The 25365-nt window shown below is 52.5% G+C and overlaps 7 protein-coding genes across 7 annotated transcripts; 5 read left to right on the top strand and 2 right to left on the bottom strand.

Annotated features, from left to right (window-relative positions):
• Nucleotides 1-2: 2 nt before the first annotated feature.
• On the bottom strand, nt 3-1391 carry tim21. The gene is made up of 5 exons (XM_025636136.1): nt 947-1391; nt 676-860; nt 534-588; nt 347-446; nt 3-284 (listed from the first exon to the last, which is right to left on the bottom strand). Exons 1-5 carry the CDS (start codon nt 1223-1225, stop codon nt 199-201), a joined length of 705 nt encoding a protein of 234 aa, XP_025488119.1. The 5' UTR covers nt 1226-1391; the 3' UTR covers nt 3-198.
• A 441-nt stretch (nt 1392-1832) lies between these two features.
• On the top strand, nt 1833-4172 carry BO82DRAFT_435492 (ADP-ribosylation factor GTPase-activating protein). The gene is made up of 6 exons (XM_025641030.1): nt 1833-2033; nt 2093-2228; nt 2282-2465; nt 2538-3247; nt 3302-3619; nt 3681-4172. Exons 1-6 carry the CDS (start codon nt 1968-1970, stop codon nt 3707-3709), a joined length of 1443 nt encoding a protein of 480 aa, XP_025488118.1. The 5' UTR covers nt 1833-1967; the 3' UTR covers nt 3710-4172.
• A 62-nt stretch (nt 4173-4234) lies between these two features.
• On the bottom strand, nt 4235-5762 carry BO82DRAFT_377683 (folic acid synthesis protein; the record flags this gene model as incomplete). Its single annotated transcript, XM_025637588.1, has 3 exons — nt 4235-5225; nt 5283-5491; nt 5565-5762. 3 exons carry the CDS (start codon nt 5760-5762, stop codon nt 4235-4237), a joined length of 1398 nt encoding a protein of 465 aa, XP_025488117.1.
• Nucleotides 5763-6975: 1213 nt separating this feature from the next.
• On the top strand, nt 6976-8687 carry BO82DRAFT_343940 (nitronate monooxygenase). The gene is made up of 4 exons (XM_025633640.1): nt 6976-7157; nt 7276-7537; nt 7644-8145; nt 8204-8687. Exons 1-4 carry the CDS (start codon nt 7145-7147, stop codon nt 8492-8494), a joined length of 1068 nt encoding a protein of 355 aa, XP_025488116.1. The 5' UTR covers nt 6976-7144; the 3' UTR covers nt 8495-8687.
• A 6226-nt stretch (nt 8688-14913) lies between these two features.
• Nucleotides 14914-17257, top strand: BO82DRAFT_357869 (cytosine permease). Its single transcript, XM_025636135.1, has 3 exons — nt 14914-15556; nt 15646-15862; nt 15920-17257. The coding sequence occupies exons 1-3, from the start codon at nt 15323-15325 to the stop codon at nt 17008-17010; spliced, it is 1542 nt and encodes a 513-aa protein (XP_025488115.1). The 5' UTR covers nt 14914-15322; the 3' UTR covers nt 17011-17257.
• A 999-nt stretch (nt 17258-18256) lies between these two features.
• tif35 (translation initiation factor eIF3 core subunit g) lies at nt 18257-19555 on the top strand (the record flags this gene model as incomplete). Its single annotated transcript, XM_025639517.1, has 4 exons — nt 18257-18273; nt 18376-19009; nt 19267-19438; nt 19503-19555. 4 exons carry the CDS (start codon nt 18257-18259, stop codon nt 19553-19555), a joined length of 876 nt encoding a protein of 291 aa, XP_025488114.1.
• A 1742-nt stretch (nt 19556-21297) lies between these two features.
• BO82DRAFT_357868 (uncharacterized protein) lies at nt 21298-22181 on the top strand (the record flags this gene model as incomplete). The annotated part of the gene is made up of 1 exon (XM_025636134.1): nt 21298-22181. A coding segment is annotated over exon 1 (289 nt), but the record flags the coding sequence as incomplete, so codon positions are not given.
• Nucleotides 22182-25365: the final 3184 nt, after the last annotated feature.

The raw sequence follows: 25365 nt of genomic DNA, 5'->3' as shown, positions 1-25365 counted from the left end.
TGGTCGTTTATTATCCGATCCCAGACTTTTTTCTTCTTGGGTATATAAGTCTGTTTTACAATCGTGATAGCACATAAAATGGCGAGAAGCTAGATATTCCTCGTAAAGTTTCACCATGTTCAAGCTCACGGATAGAGTATAGAGTTGCAGATGGATTATTCCATCTACACTCCCTAGTAGCTACAAGCATGCAGCAACTCATCGCCATTGAATGCCAAAGATCTTGAGCGCCTTTCCGACTCCAGGCTTTTCGCGTGCCTGCTCTAAAACGACTCGGGAGTGGCCTAATAAGGTCAGTCAATCCACCTATTCATTTTATCCCTCCCAAAAAAACACTCGCACTCACCTTTGACTTCCAGGGCAAGCAGCTGGTACTCCCACTCATACTGATCCAAAGGCTTCATCATATGCACGAACACGATACCGGTGTTGAGTGGGCCCTCAACCTTCACCACGCAGACAGTCAGTAATCCCGAACTGGAAACCACCACTTAATGCCAGGTGGGAGTAGTACACAACCAGACAAAACGTACATGGAAATTCATCTTCAAATGTTCGCGGCCCATTCGATCCTGGAAGACAGACGTCCTGCACACACACACACACACACACATGCAAGTCAGCATTGGGGGGGCCTTTGTCCCTCACAAAAAGATATGCGGTATGGCCACTTACGCAATCGGTCGGTTCCGCGCCCATCGGCTCCAGGTGCTATCCCCGTACGCTTTGATTTCCCTGCGATCACCCAGGAGATCCGTACAGCGGGGGTCGTCCTTGATGCGCTCGACTGCCTTTTCGAACTGCCAGGTCTTGCTGTTGGGGGAGAAGACCTCGGTATAGAGGAGGTAGAACACTCCACCCTGAATTATTGACTCGTCAGATTTCGGCTCAGAAGACGCGCAAAAGGCATGTATGCGATTTGGCGAGCGACTGCCAGAAAACTCACCGTCAACACGGCGCCAGCGACGACCACAAGGAAATTCACCGACTGCTGTGTCGCCCGCGCGACCTTCTCCCGGCCGCTCAGCTCCCCCCACTCGTACCGTCCATCGTCGGACAGGACGGTTACGTTCCTTCGTTTGGGGGTCGGGTTGCGTCCGGGGCCTGAGGTCGCATAGTATCGCGCGAGGGCGGTCATGCGGGGAAGCGCTGGACGCAGGTGAGCGGCAGCGGTGGAGGAGGCCCGGAAGAGGGCAGGGTGGTTAGGTCGGAGGTGGGAGAGCATTGTGGTGAGGGGCTAGTCTGAGTACCAGTAAAGGCCTCATGGAACGAAGGGTGGCTGTTGTGGTTGAGAGTTGGTGAACATGGGCAGACGAAGCACAAGTTGCGAGGTTCTGCGCAATCTTTACTGTTCCCGCCGGGCAGAAATGAAGCAAGCCATGGACGGATGGATCTCATTCGGCGACGGTAAAGACCGAACTTGCTTTGAAAGAAGCGTGTGGGGGTGCGGAATCGGAGTGGGTCACGTGCGAAAGGGCCCTGGCCTGGTTTCAGCCGCCGCCGTTGCATACAAAACTCTCGTATTTGCAATACGTTTCCCGCCCTGAGCAGGAGGAATGTCCTGTAGGTAGTAGCTACGTCAAGATATGAATACTATGAGGGACTACTGTCAACTTACTAGTTGAGAAGACATGTAGGACTCAATTGGATTGCTGTTAGCTGAGCCAGTGATTTTCTTTTCTTCGAAACTCGCGCTTGTTTGTTTGTATGTCTCCTATGTTTGCCACAATGAGCAAGGTGTGTTGTTGCAGCAAGTGCCACTAGCTTAAAGTGAAAAATACGGGGATGGTACACTCAATCCCAATCCGACCACGTTCGCTCGCTCCTCCCGGGCTGCTTTTTGGATCCTGTCGTTCTCCCTCATCTCCGACCGATCTCCCCTCTTCCCCTCCCTTTGTCTTCAACATCTACTCGGATTCTGTCTCCTATTCTGAGTCGTCGTCTCCTTCTTTTCAACACCAGCCATCATGTCTGCCTCCAAGGCGGAGTCTCAAAAGATCTTTGAGAAGCTCAAGCTCAAACCCGCAAACAAGGTGCGCCGTACCCCTCCCCGCCTAGCAACTGACCTCAGGACTGACTCGATTCCGCACAGATCTGCTTCGATTGTGGCTCTAAGAACCCAACATGGTCCTCTGTGCCGTTCGGTATCTACCTGTGCCTGGACTGCTCGGCCAATCACCGTAACCTGGGTGTCCACATCTCCTTTGTTCGCTCCACGAACCTCGACCGTACGCAACTCCTGACCAACAATCCTATCGTGATGCTAACGACTGGCGCATAGAATGGCAGTGGGAGCAGCTCCGGATGATGAAAGTCGGTGGAAACGAGTCTGCCACTAAGTATTTCCAATCGCATGGAGGGTCTGCCGCTCTGGCCAGCAAGGACACGAAGGTCAAGTACACATGCAATGCCGCCGTCAAATATAAGGAGGAGCTGAAGAGACGGGCCGCTCAGGATGCGCAACAGTGAGTTTCTTGCATGCACTCGCCTGTTGAAACTTGTACAGTATGGGGTCTAATAGTACGCTCCCTCATCAGGTATCCCGAAGAAGTGGTGATCACCGATATCCCCGTCGGCACCTCGTCCAACGGCTCCAGCACCCCGGCTGGTGACGCTGATGATGATTTCTTCTCCTCCTGGGACAAGCCGTCCATCAAGCGGCCCAGCAACCCTCCTTCCCGCACGGGTACCCCTCCCGTCGTGAGTCGCACCGCATCGCCCTTCCTGAACTCGGGTGCCAACGGCTCGCGCTCCAAATCCCCGCTTTCCGCCTCCGATAAGGACAGCCCTGCTGCCTCTCCTGCCCCGGCCGCTATTAGGGCCAGTGCCGCTGTTCGCAAGACCTCCTCGACCGCGACTGCTAAGAAGGGCAGTGTGTTGGGCGCCAAAAAGGCCCCCAAGCTTGGGGCCAAGAAGATTGTCAGCGGTGCGGACATGATCGATTTCGACGAGGCGGAGAGAAAGGCCAAGGAAGAGGCTGAGCGTATCGAGAAACTGGGTTACGATCCCGAAGCCGAGCGGGCGGAGGCTGAATCCAAGGCGAAGGCTACCACCGCCGCGGCGCCGATTGCCTCCCCTACCCCCATCAACCCTTCGCGGACATCTCAGGAACGCAGCTCGGGTGATGTTGAGCGTCTTGGAATGGGCCTTGGGAGACTGGGATTCGGACAGACTGTTGGCGCACCGAAACCTCCTGCTCCGAAGAAGTTGGGCTTTGGCGCTGTTGCTACCAGATCTGCTGCTGATGGTTTGTTCTCCTGTCTGTTTATAGATGTAGTATCGGTTGCTAATAGTCTCACAGACGAGGAACTGAAACAGGCCAAGTCTAGATTTGGCACTCAGAAGGGCATCTCGTCTGACGAGTTCTTTGGACGGGATCGCTTCGATCCCAACGCCCAAGCCGAGGCCAAGGAGCGTCTTCGTCAATTCGATGGAGCCACTGCTATCTCCAGCAACACCTACTTCGGCCGCCCCGAGGACGATCTCCCCGCCGAGAGCGACACCTATGGAGACATTGAAAACGCGGCGAAGGACTTTGTGCGTCGGTTCGGTATCACAGCCGGTGATGATCTCGAGAACCTGACGCAGCTGGTTGGAGATGGTGCCGTCAAGCTACAGGGTAAGTCTTTATTCTACTCTTCTTTCTCTCCGCAGAACACCATATTGACAATGCTATACAGGTGCTATACGCAGCTATCTTAACAGCTAAATAAGTCGCTTTTTTTTGTCGTACCTACCGCCTTCAATTCCCCGCTTCTCGCACCCATCTTGAACCTTTTTGTTAGCCAATTCTATCTTCGATCTCGTTTACATGTGGCGTTCCCATCCTCATGAACTTTATATTCCCCTGATTCGTACCATTCCTAGACAGACAACTACCCGGTCCACTTCCATCCGGACGTGCAGACTGCTAGACCCCGTCATCACTTGATGCGGTGTAGACCAGACCGGCCTTCCTCGTCAGTCGTTGCTTTTTTTTTTTTTTTGTGTGTGTCTTCAAAATTACCGTCAACGATGTTTCGCTACTAGCTTCGAAACGTTCCTTGGATTCTTGTATATTCGTTGCAAATAAGTAGTGTCGCTTGCTAGTATTGGGAACCGCATCAATGTAAACGCCTAGCATTGGCTTCTTCGATTCCTGGGATGCAACCATGCTAAGCACAATCTCGATCTATATAGTTCAGAATCACTAGATAAAAACCTATACACAAACAAACTTTTTTGGGGAAAGTGCTTATACGACTCCCCTATAAATGGCATCCGCCACCCTCCCGACCTGCCACATCTCCTTCACATCGTGCACCCGCACGATATCGGCGCCTCCAGCGATACTAGCCGTGACTGTGGCGGCCGTGCCCCAGGTGCGCTCACTGGCCTTGGTCACGCCGGTCAGGCGACCGACGAAGCGCTTGCGGCTGGGCCCCATCAACCAGGGGAAGTACTCGAGGCCCTCGACGGCGCCGGTCCGCAGCTGGGGCAGGTCGCGCAGGAGGGCGAGATCGTGGGGCTCGTTCTTGGCGAAGCCGAGGCCGGGGTCGAGGATGATGCGCCAGCGGCGGACGCCGGCGGCCTCGGCGGCGGCGACGCGGGCGCGCAGCTCGCGGCCGACGTCCTGGACGACGCCGTTGGGGTAGTCGGTCAGCTTGGTCATGGTGGCGGGGTTGCCGCGCATGTGCATCAGGATGACGGTGGCGCCGGTGCGCGCGGCGGTGGGCAGCATCTCCGGGTCCAGCAGGCCCGCCGACACATCGTTGATGATGTCGGCGCCCGCCGCGACGGCCGCCTCGGCCACCCGCGCCCGGTACGTGTCGATGCTGATCGCCACGCCCGCCGCCTCCGGCATCGCCGTCCGGATGTGCCGGATCGCCGGCACCACCCGCCGCAGCTCCTCCGCCTCCCCGACAGGCTGCGACCCCGGCCGCGTGCTCTCGCCGCCGATGTCGATGATCGTCGCCCCCGCGCGGATCATGTCGCGCACCGTCGTCGTGAGTGCGTCTAGGTCCTGCGCGGAGTGGCGCCCGCCGTCGGAGAAAGAGTCCGGCGTCAGGTTGAGGATGGACATGATGTGCGTGCGGCGGTTCGGGGCCGTCGAGTGGATGGCCGGGAAGGTGGGGGAGATTGGGGTGGTGGCCACGGGGAAGGGGGTGGGCGGGGCGAGGGATTTCAGGTGCGCGAGGTAGGTGGTGCTGTGGCCGGGGAAGGGCGGGCGTTCGTGAGGGATGAGCCTGGGGGGGATTAGTTTTGTTTCGCGGTGAGAGGGGTTCGTCAAGGTCAAAACATACTGGCTCAATGGGCGAAGGACGAAGTCGCGCTCCAGCATCAGTTGATGTGGGATGCTGAGGCGTTCGTGGGAGAAGATCTGCTGATCGTACAGGAGGATATCCAGATCAATGGATCGGGGCCCCTTGTCGATGAGCTTCTTTCTGCCTAGCCCGATTTCAATGGACTGCAGGGTGTCGAGGAGATCCATGGGGCTTAGGCTGGTCTCTACCTGTAGATCGATGTTAAGAACCATTGCGGTGGGCATTGTTTTTGGGGGTTTGAGCAGAGAGAGATAGACAAACCTCGCACACTCCATTGATGAATGGATCCTGGTCGAGAACGTACATGGGAGCTGTCTCGAAGAGCGAGCTGGTTCTCTTGACCCGGATACTGGCTCGCTCCATCTCACGACAGGCGGCCTCGATCATCTCGATGCGGTCGCCTACATTGCTCCCAAAGGCGATGAATGCGCGATGCATTGGGGGCTGATGGGCGTCCATGCTGGCGTTGAACAGCGCCTGTTGGCTAGTTGAAACCCGTCTTATGAAAGGTCTGGGTCCTAAGCCTTCATAACCGGGTGTCCTCGGTCTTGTTACAAGAAGAGATCGTCTCACCAAAGAAGGTTGAGATTGTACATGTCCTAATCAGGCGTTAGCTAGGGCTATGAAAGCTGCGATGTAGAGGGAAAAAAGTTCAGTAGACGCTAAGGGGTTCTAGAAACAAGCATCAACAGGCCATTGGACTGCGAGGGTGGGTCTAAGGGACTTCATACCAGATGTAGACAATTCTCTATGAGGAGCGTAGGTTAGATTTGGTTACAACGGGCAACTTTGACTGGCAAATAGACCTGCCTCTTCGGTGTGCCTGCACTCGATGGATAAGCACTTCCACCCGGCCGTCCGAATGATTGAGACAAGCAGCTCGGAGCCCCACTGAGCCGGCTCAGTGAACCGGAAGACCGAAAGGCGGTATTCAAGGTGGCAGCATTGCGATACCAAGTGGAAGAGGACCGATATGCCATTCTTCAGGTGCCCAGGACGGAATGCAGCAGAGATTATTAGCGGCGAAAGCGAATGCGTGGGCGAGGGAGAGCGGAATACGTCATGCGTCAAAGCGAGAGAAGCCCGAGCGAGACTTTGGCGCCCCTCAGTCAGCTGATTTGATATGGTCTGTGCCTGAGGCACTCAGCGCAATCCTGCCGCGGCGCCGCCTCGCTCTCCCCCCGCATTTCCACATTTTGCCTCTCCTCAGCTAACCGGGGCCAGCGCACGGTCATAAACTACTACGTAGAAGCAGCGCGTAGCCTGAGGATTCAAGTTGAGGCCACTCAACTACTAGATTCAACTTCAGGTAGAAAAAGAAAGTTGTTTAGTTTCGGGGGGAATTTAGTTTGATAGTATATACAGTATTTGCAACTCTAAACGAAAAGGTAGGAGTATAGTAGAATTCTATTGTGCTCAGTATCTGCCTGCTCATGACGCTGAATTGAGGCTGATTGTACACAGTCCATTCCACAAACAAACACAATGTACGAATCATGTGCCCATGGCCAACGACCCTTGATGGCCTGAGGCTGAACTGTGGGTCCGGTAGCCAGTCAAGTGTGACGAGGCGGGAGTAGGTAGCCGTCCGTCCAACCGTACCCCGTCTAATCCATGATCATCCATCTCGACTGGACCGAGGCACAACCCCCGGGGTAATCCTCACTCCTCGGTTCTCCCTCCCCTCCTTGTTTGCCTTCTTTATGACCTCTGGTCACTGATGCCTTCTTTTAAATCCTTTGAAATACTTCTCTTGAGCATCTTCCATCCCATTTAACTATCCATCTTATCTTGATCTATTGATACCCACTTTGCAGCTCCGTCCTTTCCAGCCCCCAAACATGGCTTCTCCTCGTAAGCTTCCGTCGCTACCTACCCCAGAATCCACCACTGTCACATGTGTGACAGCTGTGGTACCCCCAAACGCCTTTTTTAAGACCCTCCCTGCTAACCATCACACTTTAATGCACAGAGCAAATCCGTACCACCCTCACTGATCTTTTGAAGATCAACCACCCCATCCTGCTGGCAGGAATGAACGTGGCCGCTGGGCCCAAGTTGGCCGCAGCGGTCACCAACGCCGGTGGTCTGGGAGTCCTTGGGGGGATCGGCTACACCCCGGACATGCTTCGCGAACAGATCGCCGAACTCAAGAGCTTCCTGAAGGATCAGAACGCCCCCTTTGGTGTTGACCTGTTGCTTCCCCAGGTTGGCGGTAGTGCTCGGAAGACCAAGTGAGTAGTAGCACTAGTTTCGCATGTGATTTGCCGATCATCTGGATCGTATGACACGGTAGACTTGTGGAGAAAATTGAAGTTGCTAATTCCTTTCTTTTGCTAGCTACGATTACACCAAGGGCAAGCTCAACGAGCTCATTGATATCATCATCGAGAGTGGCGCAAAGCTTTTCGTTTCGGCGGTCGGTGTGCCCCCCAAGCATGTTGTCGAGAAGCTGCACGGCGCCGGCATCCTCTACATGAACATGATCGGCCACCCCAAGCACGTGCAGAAGGCCCTGGATGCCGGCGCCGATATCATTTGCGCTCAGGGTGGTGAAGGAGGTGGTCACACCGGCAATGTTCCCACGACCATCCTCATCCCCACGGTGGCCAAGCTGTGCCAGGGCCGGAAGAGCCCCTTGACTGGCAAGCCTGTGCAGGTGGTCGCTGCCGGTGGTCTCTACAACGGCAACTCCGTCGCTGCTGCGCTCATGCTGGGTGCCTCGGGAGTCTGGATTGGTACTCGCTTCATCCTCTCCGAAGAGGCCGGTGCTCCCAAGGCTCACCAGGAGGCTGTTCGCACCGCTGGCTTTGAGGACAACGTTCGCACCATCATCTTCACGGTACACCCGCCTTCTGACAGTTATACCTTCTGAGTGACATGTGGCTAACGAGGCTTAGGGTCGCCCGCTCCGCGTCCGCAATAATGAATACATCCAGAACTGGGAGGAGAACCGACGGGACGAGATCAAGCAGCTGACCTCGAAGGGTATCATCCCCGTCGAGCACGACATGGAGAACCTCCCCGACGACGTTGATGACTCGGTGCTTGAGAACGCGCGCCCTTATCTCATGGGTAAGGTTGCTGCTGTCGTCAACGAGAAGAAATCCGCCAAGGCTATTGTTGATGAGCTTGTGACGGATGCCGCTGCTTTGTTGCAGAACGGCCACAAGATGCTTGCCAAACTGTAGATACCAATTTGCCTGATACCTATGTTATATACGTTTTCAAAACTTTGGTCTGCGCCATTTCGCTTTTCTTTTGTTCCTCGGCGATGCTATCCTACACATTATAGCTATTGGTTATGACCCTTTGGGTTACTCGAATTGTCTGAGGTCTAGTCTTAGATATAGCTTCAATTGATACTGCTTAATGACTGTTTGCTAGTACGTCAAACACATCTTGTCCAGACTGACGTGTTCTTCCCTTAATGAAAACAGATCCATAGTCATTTTGAAGCCGCTGGAAATGTGCTCTAGGGTCTCAGCGCCGTTGATGGTGACAAAATCCTGTCGAATTTCTCTGCTATCGGACTCGCCTATCTAGATGATGTTATGTCTCCACCTGTTCAGCATGTTACTTCTGTGTCACGTTCAGCGTCAAGGCCAACACTGGTACTAACCTAGGGAATGTCCATGAGCAACATTTGGCTTCTGTCGGCAAACACACCAAGCAGCCATACAAGCACCTAAGCTACCACTGCCGGGCTCCCTCGGAACTTCAGATCCATCAACTCAGCCCATAACAGGATCATGACCGCTGCCTTCTTCAAGCGTACAGTACATCAACTAACCTCTTCACAACCACAGAATAATCTCGCCAAACGTACGCTTTTGCGGTCAAAGAATGGCAGTGCGACGCGTAGACGGGCATTAACTGATGTGTACAGTAGGCACCGATGCTCACAACGACGCAAGCCGCCATGGCGATGGCAGGAAGAATGAAATCTCTCGAAGGATCTTGACGCTCAAGATCTTGTATTCGGCGCCCAAAGTGATTCTTCACACACGGAGACTCGCTTGCGGTTCGAATAACGATATCGTTGTATAGTTTGCAGACCCTGGCATGCGTGGGTGGCGTGAGTCACTTCGAGAGTCACAGCTTGACGGCTCCCCTCGCTGCGGACCGTCTAATCATCTGCACTGGCGGTTTCAGAGACAGAACAGACAACGAGCCCGAACCTGCAGAACATGTGCTTTCCACCGATTTGGCACGGTTTGCCCAGGAATGCGCCAGGGGTGAAGAGATGTAGAATGCCGCTGATCAGCAGCCTGGCGGAATATGCAGCCCTATCCTAGGCTGACCTGCAAGCTGAGCGATATATGATAGGCTGAGGAAACACTCTAGTGCAGTGCTCTCTGCGATGCACTGTACCCGACGAGTAGTCTTCATGTATCTATACACGCACGATGCTCCCTAGCCTCATGGCTGACACACACAAACAGGCGCCTGGCTCTGAGGTAGAGCATGACGAGGAGTAAATAGGCTGGACCGCATCAGGTTTTGGGGCCTAGCGATCGCTCACTACTCTCTTTTCAGGGTTCGAATGGAACTGGAACTGCGGGTAGGCATCCGCATCCTCGCTGTTGCGGTGTCCCCGGGGCCATGACACAGTACGGTCGGTTACCTTAGTGCTCGCGACGGCCCGTGGCAGGAGATCGGCCTTCCTGGGCCGTGTATGCGGTAGTTACTGGCACCGCCTCGGGCTAGTCGATCCATGTCACATACCATCGGAGAGGTTTATGCTAAGAAGTGTGCAGGAAGTCACGGCGGCGTGGGCCACGCCTTACACTGGGGTGCTGAGAGATCCTGGCAACAGGGAGTTCTTGCCATGAAGGCTTGGGACGGGCTCTTTGGCAGTCTACCTCATCCTTGGGACCAGGTCGAACCCAATATGATATGTCTTGCCTTCAAATCGAGCGTTGACACGTAGTATCCTCGTTACTCACGCGGTCACCATCTAAGGCAGGCTTGCAATGGCATTGATGGTACGTTCTCTCCAGGGTTTGTTCACGAGGTACTGTACGGCTACAACACCCAGAGCCACCCTGGCTCATAGCCGCTCGACAGCCACTCAAGCAGCCGGTCGATGCCCAGCGCATGAATCCGCGGACACGAGTATCGAAAGCAGAAAACCAATTGACCAAGTACAGACCCTACCGAAGCAAGCCCACACGGACCAGACACTCTTCTAGGAAGAATAACGCCGATGCGATCCCACGAACGTGACAAGCAAAAAGACATCGATTAGTTAGGCAGTCAGACCGGGAACGGGAAAAGGACGGGGGGTATCGCCCCGATCTCCGGTGACCATGTACTGTACATGCCCCGATATTTCAAATCATCTACATGGATGAAAACGAGAATTTGTTGCACACGAAAAAGGGGGGCGACTGACAAGGATGAGAGGACGTACTTTCACGCGTTAACACGAAACCGTGCCAAGCTCGCGGAAGCGGCACACGCCTCGGATACATTCCTTCGGCCAGGCAAAAAGTCAATGTCGGTGTTAAGCTTTAGAGTTTGCTCGGAGGAGTCGGAGACAGTGTACTCATTGAGGAATGGCTCTTCGGATTTAGCTTTCTGGGAGGAGACTAGCCTGGATGTGGTATGATTCCAGGAACGATATCGGGGGTGCAGGGGAAAATGAGATCCCGGGTTTGAGATTTTAATATTGCTAGGTGTTGGGTTTACAGGAACATACTCGATGGATGGGTTGTTGTTACATGGATAGTGCGTAGTTGACACAGCCGAATGTTAGAGTGTGATTTGAGTTTGTACAAAGTAGATATTGTGGAGGGTTCAGGTATTAAGGGTCAAGCAGAAGGTCAATCTATCTATATAATCAAGGTATAGTACGCAGTTATATTTCAGATGCACGGGATCGGACATCGGCCCCCAGATCTGTCAATATGCGCGGCGGATACAGTCATTACAAATATCCATTAGTGATTCTGAAATAATATCTCGCATTGATGAGCTGGCGCTACAGGGATACCATGAAGCTATTTGACTCTAACCCACGCCGTTGACGCCATCTTATTGCCCTACATCGAAGGAGACAGCGACGCGGCTGCAGTTCGCCAGTTAGAGGGCTTACAGCCGACACTAACCGGGATGTCTCCTTGCTGTCACGGTCCACGGAAGTCTCTCCATGCGGATTACCCACCGCGTCGATGGAAAAGCCTCGTCCCTCGTGCAATTTCAATGAAAGGGAAACCCCAAATCAGACTAGGTAATGAATGCTACACGACCACGCAACAATCCCTGCATCTGCCGATAGGCCACCTCGCGTGCACCCGTATTCCGTATTGTTGAGGGTATTGATGGTACTGTACTATGTGCGATACAGTAGTTGGTATAGCATGTCAAAAATCTTCCACCAACCGCCTAGTCAGCCCAATCACAGCTACCCCGAATCTAAGGTACAGAATGACTGAGCTCAGAAGAAGAATTTAGATCCAGTGCCAGCGGTTCGGGTCTAGTTCTGTTCGTTCATCGGCTCGGCAAAGTACCCGCTGACTAACGGAGCGGAAAGAGAGGAAATCCTCCAGTGGAAGAGAAAAAAGCTCTCACATCCTCCATGATGAGAGGTTCATTTCAGCTGAGGGAGGGGAACCATGACTCAATTGAATGGAAGTGATAGGACGGACCAGATGCTATGCACACGAATGAGAACCTCGGGTCTTCAAGTTTGCTCGGGAACCCGAGCCGAAGAGGGCACAGGATTGTGGTGCAGTGGTCAAACTGTTCAGACCCGCGCGCGCGCTGTGCTGTCACGCGCGCCCGCCAAGCCTGATGAGAGTTTTCTCTCGGGAAAAGAAGCAAGAAAGAAAATTTATCTCCAAGGCTAAAACGGGGACTTGGAGGAGGTTTAGATGGACCTTAAGGCGGGTCCAGATGTTTTTTCTTCCTCTTCTGTTCGTAGAAGTGGGCATCATGGAATGGCTGGGGGAAGAATCCATATCAAGAACTCGATCATGGCAAGGCCAACCAACGCCTCCATGCACTCCGCAAATTGTCCTCTGAAGCGTGAGTCGAGAAATCCCAATGTCGCGCGGCACCAAGAACACGACAACGACCTGCAGTTTATCCTGGTGCCTGGTTCAATTGTGGATTGCATCAGTAGCTCTTAATACAGTACGGCATGTCCGGGCCCTGATGCCTTTTGTGCTCCCTTCATGCTTGCTCTTTTTAGAATGGCAGCTCCGACAGCAAGCAAGCTCGCACCAATAGTAAAACGAGGCGCCGCTACCGAAGTTTCGGTTGCCTTGGGTGGGCTTGGCTTTGCTGGATACAATGGATAATTCCCGCAAGGCGTTTTCTTCCTAACACCGGTCGTATACAATTGTCGCGAAAGGAAGGAAGTGGCTTGGGTTCATCGGAAAATATCTAAAAATTCGCGTTCTGGTGTACGTAGAAGCAGTGATAAACACCAAATGCAAGCACGGGTGGTGAGCTATTCAATTTGGGTAACATCCTCGACTGATGTCTTATGCACAGCTTGCACATCCTGAGCGGAGAGGATGATCGACGCGACTCATGACGGTGGCCCTGAGAGGGTTCCCCATACTTAGATTAAAAGAGGCGAAGGGGAGCATCGAAATTGCCAGGCGTCTCAAAGGGCCGGAAGGTGACAGAAGCCGACAGTTTCGACTCTCGAGTCATCATTACGCTGGTCTGGGCGATTGGAGGCAAAAAAGCTAGGAAGATTACGGGAGGCCGGAGGCAGCGGAGTGGGGTTGTTTTTCTTGCACTGGAAACTGGTGGAGTTGCGAAATTCGTAGAGATCCACATGTTAATGCTCGACGGTACGGGTACAGTGCGGTACCTGAATCGCATGGTTGATGACGGTTTAAAGACTTACTGTGTACAGAGCACGATAGAGACACCAAAGCTACCAGAGAAGAGGAGGTGGAGGAGGAGGAGGAGGTGTAACGCTATCGTACGGATTGATAAATTGGTTCGGAATGCTATACTCATAGGGGACAGACCTCCAGACGCTAGATGCCGCTGAGCAGGGGACGGAAATTGCCATGTTGCGATATCCAACCAACTCCAAGATCTGTCCCTTCCGAGCTGACTATGTCGACATTCCTATAGGAGATCGCGGTCGAGGTGCATTCAAAACCTCCTTTGTCTTGCTCATCTGCTTTGGTGCAAAAATCGCCAACTCTGGGATAAATTAATCGCAGGAGGGTGAACCAGGCAGGTCATGTCTAGAAAGGACAATGCAGTTATTTAGTCGTGTCCTTGGAGCTGAGCTGGCAGCAATCTAATAACCCTTGCGCTAAACACTGGTATCAGGCAATGGCTGACCCCGGGCAATATCACTGCCTGGACGGGTGAGGTCGCAGCACTACTACCTACTAAGTTCCTAAGTTCTTATCTCATGCTGCAGGGGACCAATCACTCATAAGCGTGGTCAGCTGCAGATTGAACCGCCACGTTCCAATAAAGCAGCGTCGAAGAACCGGGGGGGGGAATGCGCCAAGTCGCACGCATCTCTTGGTGCTATTGCTTGTCTGAAGCTTCGCTATCTGATAACGATGGATGACGGCGATCCCCGCGACCTGTCACATAGAGAGGCCGCAAGCGCGTAGGTTCCCGAAGACGTGGGGTAATCGCAGAGTCTGGGGAAGAGATAGGATGGTGCCGTGAGGGCCATGCACTGGAACGGAAGGACTAGAGAATGCTGGACACCCTCAATGAGGGGGTTTGCCCACTACTCCAGATCCCTGTCGCAAACGCATGGAGCCGCGGGCATAGTCTGACGACGGACATGTCTAGTCTTACTAGCACAAGCCATGCGTTGGACCAGCGTATTTTTGTATTGCAGAGGTCCATTAGTCAAGTCACTGAGGATAAGTGCGTGAGTGAGTGGCAAGAATGACCACCCCGGAGAGTAGTCAAGACACATCGGCGATGGCCGAAAACTGAGAAGCATGATATCAGCATGAAGCAGATGCTCACCATGTCTGATGTAGGAGAAGATAAAGACAGAGAGAGGCAAGGCTGATATGGATAGAGGGCAACAGATAAGGACTGGAGGGCAATTTGGCAGCGAGAGGAAGGACCGGCTTCAATGAAGCCCTGGTTTGGCCTCCTCTCATCTGGACCTGACGGTACCTGACCTGTATGTACGAACAAGCAACTAACACCAATACATAACGGACTGTTATCATTATCAAATCACTCAGGGTTAAAGGCCAGATAGTGTGCCTTATTGCCTATCACCAGACGAGGTCTTATCAAGGGGTGGAACTCCTTGCCACAGACCCCACTGTGTAGCAGAGTTTTGCGGGCCAATCCCGCCACGAGGGCTGTTGAATTCTGTAATCCATGTGGTGCTTAAGTCGACCTTCCATCCAATGAAAGAGTTTGTGGCTGAGAATTACACGGCATGATTGGGACAAGGCATAAGCTTGTGCGCACTAGGGCTCAACCAAGACCCATTTGGTTTGGTGGGGCACTACTACACTGGGCATTTCCACCTCTTCTCGAAACCGGTGCACCGTTTTCCATACCACGGGCTCTCACTTGCAACACGCGACACTGAACCTGAATCCACGGGCAGGTCTTTCTTTTTTTTTTTTTTTTTCCCCTAATCTTTTTTCTCCCGTTTCTGTTTTGAGTTACGCGGTCGCGGCGGTATTCCGACTCGGAAGCGATCATTACATCGATCTGGATCCGGTGGGCCTTCGCTCGTCTCGGACTGGTGTGGGCGTAACTGTGTGTGTGTGTGGTGGGTAAGAAATTATTCGCCATGCCTCCGCAGAAAATCACTTATTAGACGCTCTAATCCCACCCCTCCAACAGAGAAAGAAAGAAGAAAGAAAGAAAGATGTGGTCGTCGTTTCGTCTTTCCTCGTCCCTCCCCCTCCCCCCTTGAGTTTATACTCAATACTCGAGCTTTCCAAGCTCTTGTATATACCAATCCCCAGCAACTTCGAGTCTTTAGTACTCAACCCATTCAACCAAACAATCCTACACGCCGTTGAGATATACGCATTAACATCATGTTCGGTGGTATCGACTCGGAACGGGACCTTGAAAAGGCTCCCCAGGTGGCCAAGGCGCCTATGGATGACAGCAGCGATGGCGCTGTCCCTGGGGAAAGCTTTATGTACGGCAACTCGGTCTACGCAAAGCTTCAGCGGCTGGCTGGGAAGTTCAACATTGAACAACGAGGTGTCGAGCGTGTCCCCGAGAACGAACGGACGGATACCTCGTACTTCAACATCAGCAGCATGGTGTGTACCTAGTTTACTGCATTATGCTTTTGTCTTGCTGGCTCTCCGCCGGTGCTCACAAGACCGCCTCCCAAACTGACCCCTCGCAGTGGCTGGCAGCCAACATGGTGGTTAGTTCGTTTGCTATCGGTATTCTGGGACCTGAGAGCTTCGGACTTGGCTTTGTCGACTCCATCCTCGTCTGCCTCTTCTTCAACCTGATCGGTGTCCTGACTGTCTGCTGGTTCTCTTGCTTCGGCCCTGCTTTCGGTCTCCGTCAGATGGTCCTATCCAGATTCTGGTTCGGGTACTGGCCGACAAGATTCAGTAAGAACCCCTCGTCTCTGATCTTCAAACACGGCGTGCTGACCATTTTCCGCGCAGTCGCTCTTCTGAATGTCTTGTCCTGCCTGGGTTGGTCTGCGGCCAACTCCATCGTCGGCGCCCAATTGCTCAATGCAGTCAACAGTGACGTCCCTGGGTTTGCGGGCATTTTGATCATCGCCGTCTGCACCCTCTTCGTCACTTTCGCCGGATACAAGGTCGTTCACTTGTATGAGTTCTACAGTTGGATTCCTACCTTTATCGTTTTCATGATTGTCTTCGGCATGTTTGCTCACTCTGGAGATTTCTGGAACATTCCCATGGGAACTGGCGCTGCTGAGATTGGCTCTGTCCTGTCATACGGTGCAACTGTCTATGGTTTCGCTACCGGATGGACCAGTTATGCCGCTGATTATACCGTTTATCAGCCTTCGGACCGCAGCCGCCGCAAGGTTTTCCTGGCTGCTTTTGGTGGCTTGATCCCTCCTCTCCTCTTCACTCAATTCTTGGGCATTGCTGTCGCTACTGCTGCCATGGTCAACGATGGAAACAACAAGTACGCAACTGGTTATGCGCAATCCGGAAACGGAGGCATCATCTGGGCTATCGTGGAACCTCTCGGCGGATTCGGCAAGTTCTGTCTGGTCATCCTCGCCCTCTCCATCATCGCCAACAACTGTCCCAACATTTACTCCGTCTCTCTCACTCTTCAGGTCCTGAGTCACCAGACTCAGAAAGTCCCTCGGTTCATCTGGGTGTTCCTGGCCTCATGCGTCTCCGTGGCCGTTGCTATCCCTGGATACTCCCACTTCGAGGAAGTTCTTGAGAACCTGATGGACTTCATCGCCTATTGGCTGGCCATCTACTCCGGTATTGCTATCGCCGACCACTTCATCGTTCGTCGTGGCTTCGGTGGATACCGCCCTGAGCACTACGACAAGCCCGAGAAGCTTCCCTACGGCTTCGCGGCTTGCATCTCTTTCGCCTTCGGCGTCGTCGGCATGGTCACCGGTATGAGTGAGACCTGGTTCGTTGGACCCATCGCCAAGCGCTCGCATGGCGGTGATATCGGTTTCGAACTGGCCATCTTGTTTTCGTTCGTCGTGCACGCTATCGTCAGACCTATCGAGCTGAAAAAGTTTGGTCGGTAAATGCGTGCAACTTTCTTACTGTCTTTTCATATACAACAATTTGGGAATGGGTTTTCTTGGGAATAGGTTATCGTCATTTTTGTTCATGTCTGTTAAGAGGAATCAGCTTGTCTATGGTGGTTCCCAAGTGGAACCAGACGGCTTCCGTCATGCTAGCTGGTATTTTGTACATAGATATTATTGTTGATTCTAATAACTCCCGTGCAGATGAGCCGGGATGTCGAATACGAATGAAGTCGTCATGAAAGTTCCTGCTCCGAGACTGAATTTACCTAATGTTGTTATCATTGTCTAGCAATGCCGTTCCTGACACATGATGTGTAGACACCGATTGCCGCTTTCCAACTCGGATTGCTGGGCGAAGCAAACCATCGTCGTAACCACTAAATCCTGGGTCAGCTACACTGAGTATGCTCCAGATCAGATTGAAGCTTGCGAATGGTAGAACATCAACGACGACTACTTGCCCGGTATGCCTCTTCCAGGCCGTGCAGAATGACTTGATATAGTGATCGATATTCGATGGTTTCTCCCGGTGCCTTTGACTCTACGACGAGCATGCAATTTGTCATTGTAGCTGGAACAGAGCCAGCATAGCCCATTATTCAGACAGTGCTAAATGCGAAGTATCTCAATCTGGCGATGGAGGCAACCCCAGAACATCTGTATAGAGATGCGTCGATGGTGGAGGGCTGTTCAGGGAGTTCGCAGTGGGCATGTCCCTATATACCACAACCACGGCAGATGTGTCGACGATTCAATATCTCTCCTGGTAAGACGAGGTCGTCAATTTTTTGGAGTTTTCATATATCACCCACCACGTACTTTTCCCTTCAAAGCTCGTCAGCTTTTGACACGTCTGCAACATTACTCTAGTATATCGTCGAGGCTGGCTGTAGTTGCTTCACCAGGACATGTCTATCTGAAATTGTAGCCAATCGCGACTAAATCAAGCTAAGAGATAACTCACAGTAGGAGCAGTCAAACTAAGGTTCAATTGTTCTAGAAAAGGAGTATCTTGTGTTGATTAACTCATACGATGGTTCGTATGCTTCCCCTCTCCAAGCGACATCTCTCACGTGACTATAGAGAAGCACCAGCCACGGCAGGCTGCGCCACGAGCAAATTGCCGCGCCGCGAACAAATCCACAACGGATTCATTCGCCTTTCATTGTGAAATCCAGCAAAACTAGCAACCCAAGTGGCATACACACCCCCTCCTTCTTCATCACACATACCACCCACAATGTCTAAGCTAGGAAAGTAAGCAACTTCGAAGCCCCCAGCCTCATTTTCGTCGACCGCAAATCGAAAATCTTCTTTCGATAAAACCCATTTATCTGACCATATTTTTTTTCTCTCCAGCCGCGCCGACTGGGCCGACGACGAGGAGTTTGACGACCCCTCCGCCCTCCCCGCACAGCAGATCACGACGAACAAAGATGGCACCAAGACCGTGGTCTCGTACCGCTTCAACGACGAAGGCAAGAAAGTGAAGGTCACCCGCCGCATCAAGACCACCGTGGTGCGGGAACACGTCAACCCCCAGGTCGCCGAGCGCCGCAGCTGGGCCAAGTTCGGCCTGGAGAAGGGCCACGCCCCCGGTCCGTCCTTCGACACCACCTCGGTCGGTGAGAACATCGCCTTCCGCCCCAGCATCAACTGGAAGATCCAGGCCCAGGAAGAGGAGAAGAACCCGGAGAAGGGCAGCATGAAGGACCAGCTCAAGGACAAGAAGGTCAAGTGCCGTATCTGCAGCGGCGAGCACTTCACCGCGCGCTGTCCCTTCAAGGACACCATGGCCCCCGTCGACGAGCCCGCCGGCGGTGCCGGTGGCGTCGAGGGCGGCGCCGACGAGGGGGCCGCCGCCGCCGGCGGCCTGGGCGCTACCTCCGGCAGCTACGTGCCTCCTCATCTACGAAAGGGTGCGGCCGGCGGCGGCGAGCGCATGGCTGGCAAGTTCGAGAAGGACGACCTGGCGACTTTGAGAGTTACGAACGTAAGTGTGTTTCTTGGTTTTGGCTCTACTACTCTTCCCCTCTGCCTCTCTCTTTCTGCGGGGCTGGGTGGGGAAAATTGTGTGTGGTGGTGTATGGTATAGTGTCTCAGTGTGTTGACGATGGGATGCATACACATACACACCTACTCACGCAATCCCCTAAGGGAGTTCTCACCTCCCGCGGAAGAGAAGAACCAGGAAAGGGGGGAGCTGTTCGCACCTCATTTCCAAACCCCCAAAACTAACAACTGCAATAGGTCAGCGAGTTGGCAGAGGAAGGCGAGTTGCGGGATCTGTTCGAACGCTTCGGTCGTGTTACCAGAGTCTTCTTGGCCAGAGACCGGGAGACCCAGAGAGCCAAGGGTTTCGCCTTCATCAGCTTCGCGGACCGCAGCGATGCTGCCCGTGCCTGCGAGAAAATGGATGGCTGTAAGCTTTTTCTTCTCCCCCCCCCAAAAACAACAAAAACTAACCCTTCTACTCTTCTACACAGTCGGTTACCGCCACCTTATTTTGCGCGTCGAGTTCGCCAAGCGGGCTACTTAGATTCCTTCTACCTCGTTGTTTCATCCTCCAAACTCTCGCACCATCCCCCTTTCAAACCCATTCCCATCTTATTTCCGGTTCACGACACCTTGGCCGCTTTCCGTCAAGAAGCGGGGTTCCTTCATGATGACTTCAAGGATCCCTCAACTACTACTTCTTTTTCTTTGTATTGTATGATCCGATCGATAATGATGAATACTGAAAAAGGATTCCAAAGTGTCGATTTTTCTCTGCTAAGCTTTCTTGCGTACATATATTCATATGTGTTGTTGTGCGCACATTTGGTCGAGGTCTTTACAAAAAGCAAGGGAAAGAAGAAAAAAAGCAAGCAGTTGTCTCTTTTTTCAGTCATTCTTCGTCCCAATCCTCCTCTTCTTCTCCGCTTTCTTGATATCTTTGCATGGTTTCATGTCATGGGGTTTGGTTTTGATAATCTCTTCCTTGTGACTGGTCATTTGGCTGGCTTCCTTGCTTGATGGCCCTCTTCCCCCCCGCTTAGCTTGGTTGAGTTTTCTTCCTCTTTCTTCCTTGGATGGTTCGAAGGAGGCGAGGTTTTGCTCTGCATTAAGAAAAGTGCTCTTTTTGACTGGGTTCTGAGACGAAATCACGTTGCATTCAGGGTTAGCGTGGGCTTGTAGGCATTTCCCAATGATAGAAAATCTGGTTCGACGTGGCCCTTATAATCATGTGGACGTAGTAGTAGACAGTCGCAAGCAGTGAAAGGGAGGGGGGGGGGGGGGGGGGGGGGGCCTTTTTTTTTGGAGGGGGGTGCGGGGGGGGGGGCGCCCAAGATATCTCTATCCCTTCTATCAACCTCCGCAAATGCCTCTCCGGCAGGACTGTTAGTCTTCGTAGATACATTCATTTCCCTCCTCCTCGGCCTCACCCCCGGTCCACTGCGCAGCAGTTGCTTATGGGACTTTGTCCGATAAGTTATTTTACATCATTGCCAACTGTTCTTCCACTACGCCCATGAAGAACTCCGAAAAGGACCCGTGGACGGGGCCAGAAAGGGGGAGGGGGAGGGGCGATTCTAGCCCAGTAATCGGTCAGAAGGGCCGGGAGAATGTTTATAGGCCCAGACAGTCAGAAGAGGTGGCGGATGGGCGCTGACAGGCTGCGGCGAACAGACTATTGAAGTCAGTGTGTCAAGGATATGCTTGCCGTATACAAGCTTCAGTCAGGCTGAGAAATGGCCTGCGGGTTAGGTCGGATGGCAAAGGAGGATCAATAATACTCAGGAGCTTCTGAGATTAGCGCTGCCCCTCCCCCATCTGCTTCAAGCACGCCAACCCGCTAAGTCTCTGCAAGAATCCCTTGTAATCACAGCTCTCTGGTAGATGCCGCAGGATAAGGCGCTCCTCAGTGGCAAGATCGGGGTTATGCCACGTCTGAATTGGTGGATCTTCACGCCCAGGAGTGTAAGCATGACCAGACGAACAAGTATCATTATCAGTGCATGATGACCTCCGCCTAAGCCGTCTGCCACTCAGATAAGCCAATGCCTTTTTTTCAGGGCGTGGCGTCGTGCCTAATCAGCATGATGGAGATGTATAGAATCTACCTTCGCAATTGCACCAATGGCTATGGCTCGGAAGGTATGTGGATGGTGTGCTGACTCCGTTCGACATTGGTTACATTGCATGGACACGGTGTTGGATAGCTCTGTCAACAATGGTCTTGTGTATCGCCCTGCGAGTGATTCCGTCAACTGTTGTCATGCTCTCCTCCTGAGCACCATTGCGAGCTCCCATCTGTGTCACCCACGAGAGACAACTGAGCTGGCGCTGACCATTCACTGGAAGAGCCGATTCCCCACGGGATTCAGCATATCCTTCTCGCCAAATGGGCGCCTTGCACGCCACTCTCATCAACGTCACCTACGCCAGCCTTACTCAATCAAGTATAACGACCGTCCTATCCGGTTCGACTCGGTCGAAGAAGCAGATCCCATGGCTGAGGGCCAGCAGGCATCATACCTTCTCGGCTTTTTTCTGGTTCGTATTCCCTCGAGCAAATGTCTCGAAGGCGTCGATCAGCGTCGGTCCTATGGCCCTGTTCGTTGCTGCTGAGACTCCAAGGCTATACTCTACCGCTCGAGCGTCCGATCGGATTGAGTGGATGGGCGTGATAGGGTGAATTCCCCGGCCAAACCTGGCGTCTCCTGCAGGATTTCCAATTATGGGCCGGCACTTAGAGTTGGTGCTCGCGTTGACCTCGAAAGACAGTCTTCTCTGTGAGCGTAAAAAAAAGACCCAGACTAACATTTCCAGGCAGCAATTGATCCTGATCCCGTCGAGTCACACAAACAAGCCAGATTTGATAGCAACCCGACCAACGAAGACAGCTATGAGGAATAAGGAATAACAGCACCAACTTGGGTTTCCGGTACAAATGCCGAATTACCTTGACAGGGTATTAGCCGCAGCATCGTCAGATATGAGAAGAACGATTCGGATCAAAGAGGTTTGCCAGGAAATGCCAGGAGTAGGGACACGGCCAGGACAGAGCTGTAAAAAAGGGGTTTGTCTACATGCCTTGGCTCCAGATGCGCGACATCCAAGAATGAGCAATAGTGACCTGATTCCTTTGAATTGTTTCTAGAGATCAGTAGCATGGACGCAAGGACACCCGATTGTGCTGAGGTCGCTATGTAATTTAGCTCTTCAGTTGAACCGGGCAAATCACAAGCGGACCGGGAAGAACCGGTTTACCCTCGGACCCGACGCACTCGAAGAAACCAACGATGCTCCTGCCTAGAACACGCGCGGTAGTAGTAACTGTGCGTCCGTCACGGTAAATTTCCTCTGGTAATGCTCAACCGCAGATCAGCTCGACCACTGAAGAAAGCTGCTACAGCTTGAATTGAGCTATAGAACCGGATACTCTCGGAAGGCTACATCTGCCAGAACCGGCTGCCCGGTAAGAATGATCCGAAGAAGGGCTAATATGCAGAGTGATGATTGTAATCCGCATAACAGCTCAGGTAATAGAGCAGGATCCTGTCAAGGATTCATTCAATTGTAAAGTTTATCGAGGATCCCGGAGATTAAAGCCGAATGTTCTGGACTCGCCTCAGGTGCAGCTGCTTCGAACAGCAAGACGACGGCCTAGCGGGGCTTTTTTGATAGTCCAAACCGTAATATCGGCCGTCTGCAGCCCAAAACATGTCAGGACAGGCTTCTTTGCCCCAGCCTGGATTCGAAAATTTACTGTAATTATCCTGTGGTTGCACAGGAGGCTGCATCGGGAACGTATCAGCCACTAGCACGGGTAAAAGTCAGCAGGCAAAGGAATGGATCGCGCTCTAATTGTGAAGGAACAGAGCAGTGCATTGGTCGGAAAGGCACCAGTGGGCGTAATTTGGTAGCGATGCTACTTCTGAGACAGGTCCAACACAATCCCACCTAGGTTAGAGAGCTGGGCCTTCAATAGAGCCTTGTTCGAACCTTAAAGTAGAGACGGCCATGAATGAACGGACCGCGTCCTCTATCCAAGTATTTCGGGACTGGACTCCAGTCGAACAAGAGAAAAGAGAACGAACAAAAGCCTTGAAAGACGGTATGTTATGTCCATCGGCCAACGTAATGATGACTCCGTTGGGACTGGCCTTTCTGATCCGCGAGCTGGTGCACTGGAAATTAGCTAGGAGCCCATGAAGTCTTGACCAAGTACTCCGTAATTGGAACAAATGCGAAGTTTTTAAGGTTTGTTGCTTAGGTAGACACAGCCCTGTCAGCCATACTCTTGGTAAAGTACGGAGTAGCAGAGGAAGGAGATGTTCGGGGCGTCGTCGGTACCCGGCTTTTGTTCTATCGTTCCATCGTTACCAGGATCAACAGAGATCAATTCCTGCTCTGATAAAGAAAGATGACACCGCACTGGCGCTGACTTTCATGATCAGCCATAAAAGAGGAAAAATGGTGGAGGAGACGGACGACCGAATCGGTTGTTGGTCGTTGGTGCAATAATAACAATCAATGGTTGTAACTGAGAAGGTACCCGCCGACATGACGCTAATCCCTTTCCAGCAATATCCTGCACGTGCCATGATCCCTCCCGGCACTAAGAGGATTTGCCCATGGCCCAGTCACCCAGTAGTTGGTTGATTGAATTAATTGATAGACTAAAGTACGGCTGGGACTACTCAGTAACTTCCAGTTAGTACGGTCGGTCCCTATACATCCATCTCCAGTGTAATGTGATTGTGCCGGGTTCGGTTTAGCCTCCCACAACTGTTCAGTTCTTGCTTTTATATCCGCGATCAGGATTATGGAAAATGCATCCCTGCAATCACCAGGTCCAATTGTTTGTCCTGAAGATCTCAGTGGATTTGTAGATGGGCATTGGCAGAGTTCTCGATTTCTCTCTATTAGTAGAGAGATCTCATTCTCATTCTGAGACGCGCGTGAGATCATACCCGTATCTCCTTTCAACCATGGATCCATCGATAGATCATTATTTCAATCAGCGGGCCCAGCCCTTTAAGTCAGTTTTAACCCTGGCTTGAAATGCAACGTCCTTCACGTCCCAGTATTGTCTTGAGTCCTTGACTCTCGACCCCCCTACCCCCACCCCCTGGTCAAGGTTACTATGGGAATCGCGCCGCATCCCGCGGGCACATCCTGCACGACATCCATCCTCCACTAGTGACTGACTCTGTACCCAGAATTTACAGTCCTTCAATGACTGGCTTCGAGGGGAAAATCTCACTCGGACACTACCAATGATTTCTTCTTGGCGGCTTATTTCAGCACCGTGCATATCACATCTGGACCAACTAGCTTCCTGCAGGCCTGGCCGATCATCCAGCCACAGAAAACCTCTCCCATTAGGAGGAAAGAGGGGGAACGCGAGAGAGGGGAAGAAATAAGAAAACATTGACCAAAATATCCAGATGGGGAAAAAAAAAAAGAAAAAGCCTCCCACTCCCGCAAACCTCATTCCTTTCCAGATCCAGTGAAGTCACTTAGGCTGTCTTACCTGGCAGTGGGCCTAATCGATTCTGGAAAACATGCTGTGCGCAGCACATGTACGCTCCACACCGAGAATCGGTAAGACTGGAAAGGGGTCGTTGTCGCTGAAGTGCATGCGATTCGGTCGAAATATCCACACGAATCAAAAGAGGCATATTAACCATGCCAATGCAGTTTATACAGGCTGCATATCTGAAGTCATGGCTCTCTCAGGCTATGTCGGTGAGCGGACAACCACCACGGGGTTAGGGTATTCAAAATCGACCGTTGGATCGAAATCTGACGATCGCCCTCTATTCATGCAAGAATCGCTGTTGCTCGTGCCATGAGAATATTCGAAGATTGCGAGGGAAGTAATCGTAAAGAGGCGGCATCTCTTGAACATGGCTTCTTTTTTTTCCCCCTTGGGATCATCTACCTGGCACGGTATGGCTAGATGGCGCACATCGACCCTTCGTCGTCGACCATAAGAGCTATTGGCTAACTGCATCTGCCCAAGCTCAGTAGTATTATCGGCAATCCCCATCATGGGACTGGGGTCTGCACGGATTCCCGGGGCAATGATCGCCGCGAATCGGTTCTAGTACCATCTTATTCGGTCTTGCTGCACTCTGCCGTTCGTCGGGTGTTCACACACTAGGACAGCTGACTTCAACAGTAATGTTCTGTATGGAGTATAGAACAATTCACCAATCAAGCTGCCAGTCGAACTATGTTGAAGTTGGAGTTCATTCCATACTGAGTTTGTGCAGCGCTAAGTTTGTCTGGACTTGGGTCAGAGAGATGTCACATGGAAGCTGGCCAATGTTGTGTGTCTCCAACGGTTTTTGACAG

The sequence above is a fragment of the Aspergillus uvarum genome (assembly GCF_003184745.1).
Source record: "Aspergillus uvarum CBS 121591 unplaced genomic scaffold BO82scaffold_62, whole genome shotgun sequence".
NCBI lineage: Eukaryota > Fungi > Ascomycota > Eurotiomycetes > Eurotiales > Aspergillaceae > Aspergillus > Aspergillus uvarum.
The sequence above is the reverse complement of the archived record's forward strand: the minus strand, read 5'-3'. Positions and strand labels throughout refer to the sequence as shown.

Bases quoted from the DNA above. Each gene is read 5' to 3' on its own strand.
- tim21 (XM_025636136.1), bottom strand. From the start codon at position 1,225: ATGCTCTCCCACCTCCGACCTAACCACCCTGCCCTCTTCCGGGCCTCC. The intron at 861-946 runs GTGAGTTTTCTG...TCAATAATTCAG, and splicing joins TCGCTGGCGCCGTGTTGACG to GGTGGAGTGTTCTACCTCCT. The intron at 447-533 runs GTACGTTTTGTC...TGCGTGGTGAAG, and splicing joins ATTTGAAGATGAATTTCCAT to GTTGAGGGCCCACTCAACAC.
- BO82DRAFT_435492 (XM_025641030.1), top strand. From the start codon at position 1,968: ATGTCTGCCTCCAAGGCGGAGTCTCAAAAGATCTTTGAGAAGCTCAAG. The intron at 2,466-2,537 runs GTGAGTTTCTTG...CTCCCTCATCAG, and splicing joins GCCGCTCAGGATGCGCAACA to GTATCCCGAAGAAGTGGTGA. The intron at 3,620-3,680 runs GTAAGTCTTTAT...AATGCTATACAG, and splicing joins TGGTGCCGTCAAGCTACAGG to GTGCTATACGCAGCTATCTT.
- BO82DRAFT_343940 (XM_025633640.1), top strand. The intron at 7,538-7,643 runs GTGAGTAGTAGC...TTCTTTTGCTAG, and splicing joins GGTAGTGCTCGGAAGACCAA to CTACGATTACACCAAGGGCA. The intron at 8,146-8,203 runs GTACACCCGCCT...AACGAGGCTTAG, and splicing joins TTCGCACCATCATCTTCACG to GGTCGCCCGCTCCGCGTCCG.
- BO82DRAFT_357869 (XM_025636135.1), top strand. From the start codon at position 15,323: ATGTTCGGTGGTATCGACTCGGAACGGGACCTTGAAAAGGCTCCCCAG. The intron at 15,557-15,645 runs GTGTGTACCTAG...GACCCCTCGCAG, and splicing joins ACTTCAACATCAGCAGCATG to TGGCTGGCAGCCAACATGGT. The intron at 15,863-15,919 runs GTAAGAACCCCT...TTTTCCGCGCAG, and splicing joins GTACTGGCCGACAAGATTCA to TCGCTCTTCTGAATGTCTTG.